Below are 14039 nucleotides of genomic sequence, written 5' to 3'. Positions count from 1 at the left end.
CCTTCTAAAGACTCAAGTGTTAAAGAGAGATCTTTATTTTTCAAGTGTGTGAGGTTGCTTTGGGCCATGTTGTTATTAGGAAGAATCCCTCCACTGGCCATCAGGCAATTACTAGCATCCATAAAACATGTTTTCAAGTGAGCTACAGAAAAGGGATCTGCACTTGCGCTCTCCCAAGGTGTTTTATGTTCACCATACTATAGGTAGTTTCTACCATAATTGATCCTGGAATCATGGTCATAAACTGAGCAGGCCCTCAACAGGTGATCATGTGACTGACCCAATTTTATGTTGTTGTTGTTTTTTTGCAATAGTTGTTAAAAGAATGTGGAAGTTGTAAAGTGAATGCTGCAGCCAATAAACAAACCCACTGTTTGCAATTGGGAGTTGTTGATGGAAACCAGAAGTAAACCAATTTCCAGCCCAAAATATCGTAAGTTGTGGTCATGGGACCATGGGATCCTGCAAATAGCTTAAACGCTAGCTAACTGCCGAGTGTCCAAAATGCAATCATGTGACCACAGGTTGGGGGCAGCCATCAGAATTTCAACCACTAAGCAACTGGCCAATAAGAAGGACCACCTGTATTAACACTTAGTCTGAAACGTATTTTCCTTTCAAAGTACGTTTTAAACAATGGGAAAAATATAAAATATTTTAAAGAAATGCCAAAGTAGCTTTTATTAGGTTTATCTTAACCTAACCAATGGTCCATTACTTTTTAAAAAAATCAGTGATCAGGCTGAATATACGATAAAAAATTAAGCACATGAATGAATATCTAACTACTCATTAATAATCAAAGTTATTGGGAGAAATTTCAGTAATTTACTGTATTTTAGGTGTTGTATTATTTTTGTAAATTATGGCTGAGTTTAGAAACCAAGCCCCAAGAACATAGCGCACGAACAGAGTTATACTTACTTACAAATCCAGGACCAAAATTTGGAGGATTTGGTCTAGACATCTGAGGTGTTAGGCTACCATCCTTAAAAGAGAGAAAAAAAGTTAAGAAAACTCGAGATGATCTGAGCAACAGCAAGCGGAGTTTTGCAGGGCAGAAGCAGCCTCCATGCACAATGATGAATCAGCTATCTCTCTCCATTTCTAACCCTTCCCCCAATAAATAAAACCACTATCACTGCAATCAGAAGCAACAATCACCTATAAGAGAGGGAAAGGCAGTAGTTCATATTCAGCCAAACCCATCTATAAAGTTCTGTACCAGAACAGCTGGGGATTTGGTTCCTGCTTTAACAACTAAACACACTGCTCTTAATAATTATTATTTTGAATGGCTTCACTACAGATCTCAGGAAATATTTTATTACCTGTGTAACAGCTTGTGGTATTAGATGCTGGCCTTCATTGCTCTGGGCTCCAGGTCCTGCCTGACCCATAAAGGCAAATCTAGTAATAGGTAAAGGAAAATAACCATTTGGTTTATTTGTTATTCAACTTGTATTAATGAAGAGATCATAATCTCAAACAATTCCACCATAATATATAAAACAGATGATATCTCTTCATCTGTACCTATCATTATTTTAAGCTTTCACAATCAAGATTGTTTCCTTTTCTGCTGATTTATAGTTGATTTCATCCTTATCCGTTGTTTCGTGTCTGCCTGCCTGCCTCCCTGCCTGCCTCCCTGCCTGCCTGTCTGCCTGCCTACCTGCCTGTCTACCTGCTGCCTGCCTGTCTGCCTGCCTGCCTACCTGCCTGCCTGCCTATCTATGTATCATGCAGAACAGAAATAAGAAGGAAATAAACTTATTCAATGATAGAGTTTTATAAATAAATTCATTAATATCTCCACAAGCAAGATCTGAACATATAATTAAGGAGAAAATCCAGACTTTCATATTAGTGTTTAAGAAAACAATACTGTATCATTTTAGGCAAAAGTATCATTTTTCACCAACCTGTTCATGACCAGTGGTGGCATCCCCATATTGTTCTGTGCCATAACTTTATTGATCCCTTTCAAAGCTACCATTTTTGCCTTCATTATAGGATCAGTAATTGCATCAAAATCTAAGAAAACAGAATGTTAGAATATATTATGTTTACAAAATATTCAAGTCATGTTCATTACAATTTTGTTGAACTATAATCTTTTCAAATTTGTATCTGCTAATCAATTCAGTGTTATTTTTGTTTTAAGAAAAAAGTTGTGAATTTGAAAAACTGTTTCCATGGATATATTGAATTTGTTTCAGACCACAAACTGAATCATTTTACACTCAAAAGTTTACATGACCTTAGACTAAAATTGGATAGCTAACTGGTGATTCAGATAAATATTTTGGCAGAAGAAGAAACACTAAACTGTCAAATTTTCCCTTAATGCCTACACTGAATTAGTGCCAGGAATTAAATATATTTTTTTCAGAATGGAAGGGATGTAATCATATTTATGTGTGTATATGCCAAAATTGATGAAATAAGAACAGAGAACATTCTCACAATTCATGATAATGCTGTGTTTTCTCATTCTGTGTGTAGTGTGTGTGTGTGTGTCTGTGTGTACACAACACATACACTCTCTCTCTGTGTGTGTGTGTATGTGTATGTGTGTAACAACACATACACACACACACACAGAGAGAGAGAGAGAGAGAGAGAGAGAGAGAGAGAGAGAGAGAGAGAGAGAGAGAGAGAGAGAGAGAGAGAGAGAGAGAGAGAGAGAGAGAGAGAGAGAGAGAGAGAGAGAGAGAGAGAGAGCATTATCATGAATTGTGAGAATGTTCTCTGTTCTTATTTCGGCAATTTTGGCAATTCTCAAAACAAGTACATATAGTAAATCAAAGAACAAAAGCAATCAACTCTTTGCATGATCCTTATACATTTTTTTACAAAAACTATGTATGAAAAATTAATACAGGTAGTCCTCAACTTACAACCATTTGTTTCCAAACCATTCAAAGTTACAACAGCACTGAAAAATGTGGAATTATTATTGTTTTTCACACTTAGTTGCAGTATCTCCATGGTCACAGGATCAAAATTTTGATCCTTAACAACTGGCATGCATTTAAGACTGTTGCAGTATCCTGGAGCCATGTGGTCTTCTTTTGCAGCTTTCTGATAAGGGGAAGCCAAATTCACTTAATCATGTTAGTAACTTAACTGCAATGATTCACTTAACAACCATGGCAAGGAAGGTTATAAAATGGGCCAAAATTCACTTAACTACTGTCTTGTTTATGGAAATTTTGAGTTCAATTATGGTCATTAGGCAAGATCTACCTGCATCTAAATTTTGTCTTTATATTCAGCTTTTTGAAAGGCAGCAAAAAACTGTTTAGTTGTATTTCTGGGTACTGAAATTGCTAGCTTCCTCTAGTTTTTAGTTTTCGTGGTAATGGTTTTAATGTTTGCTTTAATTATTTTATTTTTTTTTGATAATTATACCTAGAAGCTAATGAACTGCAGGAAATAAAATCAGTGCCATCAATCAACCACATGAATACATATCTACAGAAAGATCCCTTAATGCAAACTATTTAAGGATCATAAGTGCCTTAACTCATCTACACATCCCCAGAAATGGAGAGGTGTTAACATTCATGACAACTGAGAATGAGATTTATTTGCTTATCTAGTTTGTATGCATACCCAGCCAACATTAGCATGGTTGGAAAAGTAACAGAAAAGCATACCGATGTTGGGGAAAAATGGCTCAGACCGCTGGCGAATCATGGCTTGCATCTGTCGTTGCTGCTGCTGCTCTTGCCTTTCTTGATCCAAAAGATCTTGCAGCAACAGAGGCTGCTCTTCCAAAAGCAGAGGTCTCTCCCGATTCTGCTGTTGGACCAAAGTCTGAGGAAGTACCAGCTGCTGAGAACCAGGAATACCGCTAGGAGCAGGCCTACTTCCAACAGACCCTGTTTGACTTCCAGGCTGCCCTACCCCCAAATTGGGATTGAGAGGCTGGCCAGAGATAAAGGCTGAATTTACCGCAGTCCCTTGTGAAAAACTATGGCTTACTGCTGGAACCATGTTCACATCAGGTAACACATTTTCCATGTTTTGACTGGTGGATGTAATCAAAGTTACGGGATTTGTTTGGGCTGTCCGGAAGGAGTGAGAAGGAGAATCCAATAACCTTGTGTCAGGGTTTTCTGAATTGCCATGAGCAAGTAAGCTTGTAAGAACTGGAGTAGATCCAGGGGTATTACAAGAATTTGTTGTACTTTGAGTCGGCAACTGAACTGCATCTGGACTAGACACTGTGGTTTCGGCATTCGTATCTGCTTTATCAGTTGCTTCCACATTACAAGACAAAACAGATTTAGCTTCCCTATCGTGCTGAGCACTAGGAACTGCGATATTTTTGTCAATTTTTTCATGATTACATTTAGCTTCTTCAATGAGAGAAAGCACTTCTGTTTTAGTCTCACTGTTCTCAGTAGCTTTTTTCTGAGGCGGAACAGACCCTTCAGGAACAGAAGTTTTATCATCTGGTTGTTTCTGCACACTGTCTTCTCCCTTGCCCTGTATATCATCTATGGGGACATTAAGATCCAGCTCTTCGTTAAACATACCCTTTTTGTCACCCAAATCATGGTCTGGATCAGTATATGCAATTATGTCAAATTCTCCTGATCTCAGAAGATCATCAAGATGACGGTCATTAGTTTCAAGATTATCTAATGTGTCCAGTTCATCACCTTTATCTTCTGCATCTAAATTTAAATTTTCAAGATCTTCATCAACCAAATCCTTAACCTCAACACCATCAAGGTCTTTAACATCTAAATCTTTCACAGAAGGATCATCAGGATCGAGTTTTTCTTCTAAGGTATCAGTAGGCTGACTGGGCATTTGCAAGCCACTTGTTTCATCAGTAGGTCTCGTGATTGGCACTCCTGAAAATGCATTATTTATTGATGGATGATTTAAGGAACACATGACTAGTGTAGGTGGATGACTTGGATTCATTTTATCCTGCTGGGATGGTGATAAATGCTCCAAACCTGTTGAAATCTGCAACGGATTATCTGAATTTTGAGAATTACACCTTGTAGGTTCTAGGTGTCTTGGCCCCTGGCAATCCTGTCTAGGTAGAAGTTCAGTTTGTTGTTGATGCTCAGGAGCAGTGTTCATAACAGTAGTTGATGAAGAATTAAAAGGCAGTCTTGGTCTGACTTCAGGTGCTCTATGACAAAGCTCAATAAATGCCTGCCCCATTATATTGTGCTGTTGAACCTGGATACCTTGCAGTGGGAAATGCTGTGACAAGCCAATGGGATTATTCATTGGTGGTTTGTTAGGTAGTCTAGGCAGATCTATAGGCATGGATCTTCTAAACTGTGGTGGGGCACCAGTATGTTGCATTTGTTGTGGTGGACCAAGAAAATGATCTTGACAAGGTAGAGGTCCATGGCCACTACTGGGAAAGCCAAATCTGGAAAACAGAAAAACAAGCTTTTATTGAATTGAATTGAATTGAATGACCTATAGAATATTTCCTACATAATGAATAATAATTTGCACATAAATAAAATTAATGACATCTCTGAGCTGATTTTCACATTATCCATTTACTACTAAAAATAGATGATCACTCTGTACATAATCCACTAAAAACCTTTTATGCATATTTTGAAGAAGTACAGAATTAGTGTAAAAAATATAGTTAAAAAGTCAACATGTTGTGCTTTAAACCTTGATTAAATTGCCAGAAAAAGATGTAAATTAAGGCCAATTAATAAAATTATAATGAATTCTCAGGCTAATTAATTCCTACACCCCAAAATACCTAGACATTTCTAGCAGCAAGGACAGTATTTTCCAGACATAATCATATTTATACATGACATAGAACACGAGTCGGCAACCCACGGCTCTGGAGCCGCATGCGGCTCTTTAAGCCGTCTCCTGCAGCTCCCAGTCCTCCTCTGCCATGTGCGTTCTGAAAAAAAAGTGGGAGTAAAAAAGTCCCATTGAGAGAATGGGGCGGTGGAGGTTTGGAGAGCAGGTGCCTTTCAGGGCCGAAAGAAACACGGACGAAGGCAGCAGCTCTCCAAACGGGGCGGCGGCGGTTTGGAGAGCTGCTGTGTTCGTCCGTGTTTCTTTCGGGGCCGAAAGAAACGCGGACGAAGGCAGCAGCTCTCCAAACAGGGTGGCGGAGGTTTGGAGAGCTGCTGCCTTCCACGCAGCTCTCCAAACCTCCACCGCCCCGTTTGGAGAGCTGCTCCCTTCGTCTGTGTTTGACGAAGGCAGCAGCTCTCCAAACCTCTGCCGCCCTGTTTGGAGAGCTGCTGCCTTCATCCATGTTTTACAAAGGCAGCAGCTGTCCAAACGGGGCGGCGGAGGTTTGGATAGCTGCTGCCTTCCACGCAGCTCTCCAAACCTCCGCTGCCCCGTTTGGACAGCTGCTGCCTTCGTGTGTGTTTGACAAAGGCAGCAGCTCTCCAAATGGGGCAGCGGAGGTTTGGAGAGCTGCTGCCTTCCGCACAGCTCTCCAAACCTCCGCTGCCCTGTTTGGAGAGCTGCTGCCTTCGTCCACGTTTCTTTCGGGGCTGAAAGAAACGTGGACGAAGGCAGCAGCTCTCCGAACCTCCACCACCCCATTCCCATTGAGAGAATGGGGTGGCGGAGGTTTGGAGACCCTGGGGGGAGGGACAGGTCGCTCGGGTGGCTCCGGCGGCACCCAGGCTGAAGGCGGCGCCACAACCCAGCGCCCATCACCAGGGAGACACGCCGCCACGCAGGTGCCTCCCGGCTCGGGGGAGCCATGCTGCGGGAGATGCTCGCAAGGCTTCCTTCAGCCAGGGAAGGGCCCGGGCGGGATCCTCTGAAAGGCCGTTTCCTTCCTCATCTTTGCGCGGCTTGGCCTGCGAGTCCCCCCTCCGTAAGCTGGCGGCACCGGGCAGCGACAGGTGTGCGCGGCTCAGAATGTGGCGCGGGTGTCGGGGCTGCCAAGGATCAGTGCAGTGCAAGCGATCCAGGGAAGGAGCTGATCCCGAAGCTTCACAAAAGGCAGAAAGAAAAAAGTCCCAGAGAGAGAGAGAGCGCAGGGCGGGGGGAGAGCAGTTTTTTCTGAGGGAGGAAAAGCCAGGACGGCAGAGCCGTCCATACTAGAGGTGGACGGGGGCAGGGCTGGTGCACGTTTTGCCTTGTTCTGTGCATGCGCGTACGTGCACGCATGCGCGCACATATTTTGCGGCTCCCACTTTTTTGTGTGTGTGACGGAACCGGTTCCGAGTGGCTCTTTTGCTGTTTCAGGCTGCTGACCACTGACATAGAAAGTAAACATTTACGTATCTTAATTTACAGACTATAAAATTAAAATTTAAACACAAATAGTATATTCTAACATGCCAGAATGTTTTGGCCTCAAAAGTTAAATATTTTTGTGCTTGGTTCATTATTTCACAAAATAAAAACAATATTTAATAAAATATGAATTCAAGTTTAAGTGACTGCATGTAAATTTTTATATGTTGGCTTGTATTACATTCAAGTACTATTTTAAATTACGTGCAATTTAAGGAGATTGTTAAAAGTAATGATTTTTTTTAAATAGTTGTTTCTGTTCCTAAACTAAACATATAACAGTAATGCCACCAATGGAAAAGTGGAAGAGAGGAAGTTACATCTGTAAGTCAATACCTGTTACTCATTACCTCATAACATTTTTCATGTTAGATTACTGTTTCAGAGTTGGATTTATTCTCCCCTCTGTTTTATCTTTATTCCAAACCTATAGACCTTTTCTCATTTACACATTCCAAATAATACCTGCTTTGCCAAGAGCCAAGCTTATTGGCAAATACCCTTTTAGGCCCATCAACAACCCGTATGAGATGCACTTTGGACAGAATGGCCAAGCCCTCACTCAAGGTACTTTTTGCCTTTCCCATAAGCTCAGTCGTATCATATCTATAGCACAATTTCTGCATTAAAATGAACATGCAATTTTTTCTTGGTCATTCTGAATGACAAACATGGTATAATTTCTTTATAACTAGTTCAAATTTAGTAAAGAGTGATAAAGTGTTTCTATACCTAATTCCATGAGGCCTCATCCCCATGCCACCAGCATCTCCTGAAAACTGAGGTCTATTCAGTTGCCCATCAACAGGAAAACCTGCCAGCCTTAGTCCACCTGGAGGAATGGTAGATGATCTAATGTTGCCTGGATATGGAGGTGGTGGTCGACTGAAAATCTGATTCAGATTTTCTTGCTGCCATGGTTGAATAAGTGCTGTTGGAGTTGCTGCGGCAGGCTCTAGTGGGGCTTTTTCTTGACGGATTGCGTTTTTCTTTTGTTGCTGCTGCTGAAGAATAATTTCACGTAACTTCTGGCGCTGACAAGAAACAAAAATAATTATAATCTAATGTTAACTTAGAAATATTTTACTTCTTTTGATAAAATATTGTTCCTTGCAATAGATCACATACCTGTAGGCCACATATCTTTTTTACATGCATTTGCTTATTTTAAAACTTTATTCATCCATCACACTTTAGATGGACTTGAAAAACATCTTACAAAATCTTAAAACATTAATCCTCTGGCTTAATATCAGTCTTTTGGCATTTGGTTTTGAATTTTTCTCTCTCCCTCCCTCCCTCTTTCTCTCTCTGTCACATTCTACATTGCCCATCTCACCTCAGTAATTCTGGGAAGTTTATAATAAAATCCTGCAGTTAAGAATAGATGTGCTGAAATATTGTGTGCCCTCAATCCCCAAGTCCAGACAGCCAATCCAGAATATCATGAAGATAAAACGAATGAATGTTTACACAATTCTCAAGTCTTTACAGAATCCATTATTCACTAGACGAAAACAGGCTTGAAATTAGATTGAAATGGCTCTATGCAAAAGGTCTCAATTAATTTAGCTTTGAATTACACACAAGTATACTGCCCAATTGACAACACTGCACATCGACATCTTAGGTATCAGCAAACTAAAATGGACAGGAATGGGTGAATTTAATTCAGATGACCATCAGGTATACTACTACGGGCAAGAATCCCTCAGAAGAAATGGAGTAGCCTTCATAGTCAATAAAAGAGTAGGAAAAGCAATACTGGGATACAATCCTCAAAATGACAGAATGATCTCAGTTCGAATCCAAGGCAAACCATTCAATATCACAGTAGTTTAAGTCTATGCCCCAACCACCAGTGCTGAAGAGGATGAAATTGACCGGTTCTATGAAGCCCTACAGCACCTTATAGAACTAACACCAAAAAAATGATGTCCTTATCATCATGGGGGATTGGAATGCTAAAGTAGGAAGCCAAAAGATAACCAGAACAACAGGCAAGTTTGGCCTTGTGTACAAAATGAAGCAGGGCACAGGTTGATAGAATTTTGTCAAGAGAATACGATGGTCATAGCAAACACTCTTTTCCAATAACCCAACAGACGGCTCTACACATGGACATCACCAGACGGTCAACACAGAAATCAGACTGACTGATTGGCTCTGTAGCCAAAGATGGAGAAGCTCTATACAGTCAGTAAAAACAAGACCAGGAGCTGACTGTGGCTCAGACCAGGAGCTTCTCATTGCAAAGTTTAGGCTTAAACTGAAGAAAGAAGGGAAAAGCACTAGGCCACTCAGGTATGAATTAAATTATATCCCTGTTGAATATACAGTAGAGGTGACAAATAGATTTAAGGAATTAGATCTGATAGAGTGCCTGAAGAACTATGGACAGAGGTTCGCAACATTGTACAAGAGGTAGCAACTAAAACCATCCCAAAGAAAAAGAAATGCAAGAAAGCAAAATGGCTGTCTGAGGAAGCTTTGCAAATAGCTGAGGAAAGGAGGGAAGCGAAAGGCAAGGGAGAAAAAGAAAGATACGCCCAATTGAATGCAGAATTCCAGAGAATAGCTAGAAGAGATAAGAATGCCTTCTTAAATGAACAGTGCAAAATAGAAGAAAACAATAGAATAGGGAGGACCAGGGATCTTTTCAAGAAAATTGGAGAGATGAAGGGAACGTTTAATGCAAAAAGGTTTTCTTAATTTTGTTTTATTGTGTTTTTAATTGGACTATTTATGGGATAATCTGATTTAATACCTTTTAATGTTTGTATTTTGTGTTTTTATTGTTGTTAGCTGCCCTGAGTCCTTTGGGAGATAGGGCGGCATACAAATCCCATAAATAAATAAAATAAATAAATAAAAATGGGCATGATAAAGGACCAAAATGGCAGGGACCTAACAGAGGCAGAAGAGATTAAGAAGAGGTGGCAAAATTACACAGAACTATACAAGAATGAGCTTAATGTCCCTGATAATCACAATGAGGTGGTCACTGACCTCGAGCCAGACATCCTAGAATGTGAAGTGAAGTGGGCCTTAGAAAAGCTGAGCAACAACAAAGCTAGTGGAGGTGACAGTATTCCAGCTGAGCTATTCAAAATCTTAAAAGACGATGCAGTAGAAGTGCTACACTCAATTTGCCAACCAATTTGGAAAACTCAACAGTGGCCACAGGATTGGAAAAGATCAGTTTACATTCCAATTCCAAAGAAAGGCAGTGCCAAAGAATGTTCAAACTATCGCACCATTGCACTCATTTCTCATGCTATAAAGTTATGCTTAAAATCCTACAAGCTAGACTTCAGCAGTATGTGGATCTAGAACTACCAGAAGTGCAGGCAGGATTTTGAAGAGGCAGAAGAACTAGAGATCAAATTGCCAACATACTATGCTGGATCATGGAGAAAGCTAGAGAGTTCCAGAAAAACATCTACTTCTGCTTCATTGACTATGCCAAAGCCTTTGATTGTGTGGATCATAACAAACTGTGGCAAGTTCTTAAAGAGATGGGAGTACCAGACCATCTTATTTGTCTCTTGAGAAACCTATATGTGGGCCAAGAAGCAACAGTGAGAACTGGACACGGAACCACTGATTGGTTCAAAATTGGGAAAGGAGTCCGGCAAGGCTGTATACTGTCGCCCTGCCTATTTAACTTATATGCAGAGCACATCATGAGAAAGGCAGGGCTAGATGAATCAAAAGTTGGAATTAAGATGGCCGGAAGAAACATCAACAACCTAAGATATGCAGATGATACCACTCTAATGGCAGAAAGTGAAGAAGAACTAAAGAGCCTCGTGTTACGTGTGAAGAAGGAGAGTACAAAACTTGGGTTGAAACTTAACATTAAGAAAACCAAGATCATGGCATCTGGCCCTCTCAATTCCTGGCAAATAGATGGGAAAGAAATGGAGGTAGTGACAGATTTTATTTTCCTGGGCTCCAAGATCACTGCAAATGGGGACTGTAGCCAAGAAATTAAAACACGCTTGCTCCTCGGGAGGAAAGCCATGGCAAATCTAGACAGCACACTAAAAGGCAGAGACATCACCCTGTCAACAAAAGTGCGTATAGTCAAGGCTATGGTCTTCCCAGTTGCAATGTATGGCAGTGAAAGCTGGACCACAAGAAAGGCTGAGCGCCAAAGAATTGAGGCCTTTGAACTGTGGTGCTGGAGAAGACTCCTGCGAGTCCCTTGGACTGCAAGGCGATCAAACCGGTCAGTCCTAGAGGAGATCAACCCTGACTGCTCTTTAGAAGGCCAGATCCTGAAGCTAAAACTCAAATACTTTGTCCACCTAATGAGAAGGAAGGACTCACTGGAGAAGAGCCTCATGCTGGGAAAGATTGAGGGCAATAGAAGAAGGGGACGACAGAAAATGAGGTGGCTGGATGGAGTCCCTGAAGCAGTAGGCGTGAGCTTAAATGGACTCCAGAAGATGGTAGAGGACAGGAAGGCCTGGAGGAACACTGTCCATAGGGTCGCGATGGGTCGGACACGACTTCGCAGCTAACAACAACAACAAATACTGCCCAATGCAGGAATCTTAAGCATTAAACAATATTTTTTTACAAATCTTGGAACAGCAGTTAACCTAGATAAGTAAGTGCTTCTTGATTCTAACTATATAAGGTGGGGGAAATATAAAGATTTTAAAGCTCATTTCTACCTTCAATTACGGTTAAGAAGAGATGCTGGATAATATTCACGCAATAAATATTTAATAAAGATATGTCAATGTTAGCCAGAAGTTAGTCAGTTGATTATTTGTATCTTTTAGCTTAGCAAAAGCAGTGATTTATTGAGACCAGCAGTCTCTTATGTTTCTAAAAGCTATTCTTATATCCTTTCAACTATGTCACCCCAATATGAATCAGCATAACATCAAACAAGATAAATTCACCTGTCTTAGTTTTTCTGCATCTGTATGAGACATCGTGCTGTTCTGTGTTAATCCTGCACTTGGGCCTGGGACAGAAGCTTGTGTAGTCTGTGAAAATAGTTTTCCCTGCAAATTCATGGGTGAGTTTACAGAGGAATTGAAATTTCCCTCTGACCCACTTCTAGAGTGGTCTTCTTGGGGGTGCTGAGCTGTTCCAAAGGTTTCTGGTTGAGATCTTGGTGTCACTGGTGGCTGATCAAAAGGATCACGTGAGGGATCATGGCTAAAGGAATCTGTCACTGTAGGCCCTGATAGCTTTGAAGACTGAGAAGGATCTGATGGCTTGACAAAAGTCCCAGATAAAGTCCTGCTCTGTGATGCCTGCAGATAAGGATCCGGATTTGACATGGGAATCGGTCTACTGAAAGTTTCCGAAATTCCAGACCTTTGAGTTGCTGGTGACTGAGAATAGGGATCATTAGTAACTGGCATTGGTGTACCTGGAGGCTGGGCATACAGATCAGAATGCCTCTTATTACCTGAAACCTGAGCAAATAAGTCTGCAGTCTGTGGAGGTCTTGGTGTGAGTGGCTGATGCATATATGGGTCAACTGGAACAGGTCGAGCGGAGCCAGAGGGCTGTGCATAAGGATCTAAAGCAGGTCGAGGGGTACCAGGGGGCTGGGCATAAGGATCTATGACAGGGCGAGGAGTGCCTGGGGGCTGGGCATATGGATCCTGAGCAACTGTTCTTGAAAGAGCTCCAGAATAATCACCCTGATTACGTAATACTCTTTGTGGATGGGCAAAAGTATCCTTTATTGCTGAGTGTGAAGCCAACTGAGACTGGCTGTAAGAATCATTAGATGGATTGTGTGCAAAACTATCTACAGGCTTTGGTGTCAAAAGAGGCCTTTCATAAGGATCCACAGCTACTCTCCTTGAAGTAGGTGGCATTTTTGTGTAAGAATCTTGCGAAGATGGATTTGGGCACACTGGTGTTTTAAACGGGCTAGAATGCCCTTCAATAACAGATGTTGAAGTCAATGAAGGCCGGGAACATGAATCAGTAGGAGAGATCCGGGGTCTCTGAAAAGTATCACCTCCTGTTCTTGCAGTTAGCTTAGTAAATTGGTCACTGCTTGCCGGTTGTTCTGAAATTAAAGGTGATCTTGACATCCCCAAAGGTTTAGAGAACTGTTCTGTTCCAATTACAGGTCTTGGTGTATCTGGAGGTTTTGCATAAGGATCACTGGTGCCTGGGGACAAGGAACATGAATCTCTGGCTGGTGATGGCCTCCTTCCCATTGATTCAGAAACTTGAGTCGGCCTGGATATTGAAGGCAATGGACAGACCTCTGCTGGTGTAGCAGAATTTCTTCTGATAAATTTTTGATTTTGGTTAACAGGTGGTGGCCTGGGAGTTCCCACCATCTTTGCATATGGATCAATTGGAGAAGGTGGCTGAGCAGAGGGGGAAGAAGAGAATGTTTGTTGTGATGGAGTCTGACAATGACCATCTTGAGCAGGCATTCGATTAGCCGTCACAGGTGGAGGTGGGACTTGGGGTTTTAGGAAAACATCAGAAGGAGTAGATGTAGAAGGGCCAGGCAACTGTTTTGCATATAATCCTTGCTGTGCAGGAGACATATTTCCATTGCTGGCCTGAGGGGTTAAAGGACTTTGCATCCCATTGCTAGGGGTATCTAAGCCTGGCTGATTTACAAGCTGCTGTGATCCTAATTGCTGCTGCTGCTGCAGCTGCTCATTTTTCACTTGCTCAAGTTTCTGAGTTGCTTCAATTTTAGCTTGCTGTTTACTCTTTTGGCGCATTTGCTGTTTTAGAAAATAAAA

General features: G+C 41.4%; 1 protein-coding gene across 3 annotated transcripts in view; it reads right to left on the bottom strand.

Moving 5' to 3' along the window:
• KMT2C (lysine methyltransferase 2C) overlaps positions 1 to 14039 on the bottom strand; it is a 187654-nt gene that overhangs the window by 27610 nt on the left and 146005 nt on the right. For all 3 annotated transcript variants that reach the window (XM_083376965.1, XM_083376963.1, XM_083376964.1), the window contains 6 exons: positions 12207 to 14021; positions 8020 to 8321; positions 3666 to 5413; positions 1926 to 2037; positions 1332 to 1410; positions 925 to 988 (listed from right to left, as the gene is read on the bottom strand). In XM_083376965.1, the coding sequence (XP_083233091.1) occupies positions 925 to 988; positions 1332 to 1410; positions 1926 to 2037; positions 3666 to 5413; positions 8020 to 8321; positions 12207 to 14021 (4120 nt within the window). The remainder of the gene's footprint in view (positions 1 to 924; positions 989 to 1331; positions 1411 to 1925; positions 2038 to 3665; positions 5414 to 8019; positions 8322 to 12206; positions 14022 to 14039) is intronic.

Source organism: Vipera ursinii (assembly GCF_947247035.1).
Source record: "Vipera ursinii genome assembly, chromosome: Z".
NCBI classification, from domain to species: Eukaryota; Metazoa; Chordata; class Lepidosauria; order Squamata; family Viperidae; genus Vipera; species Vipera ursinii.
This window is presented reverse-complemented; position numbering and strand designations above follow the sequence as displayed.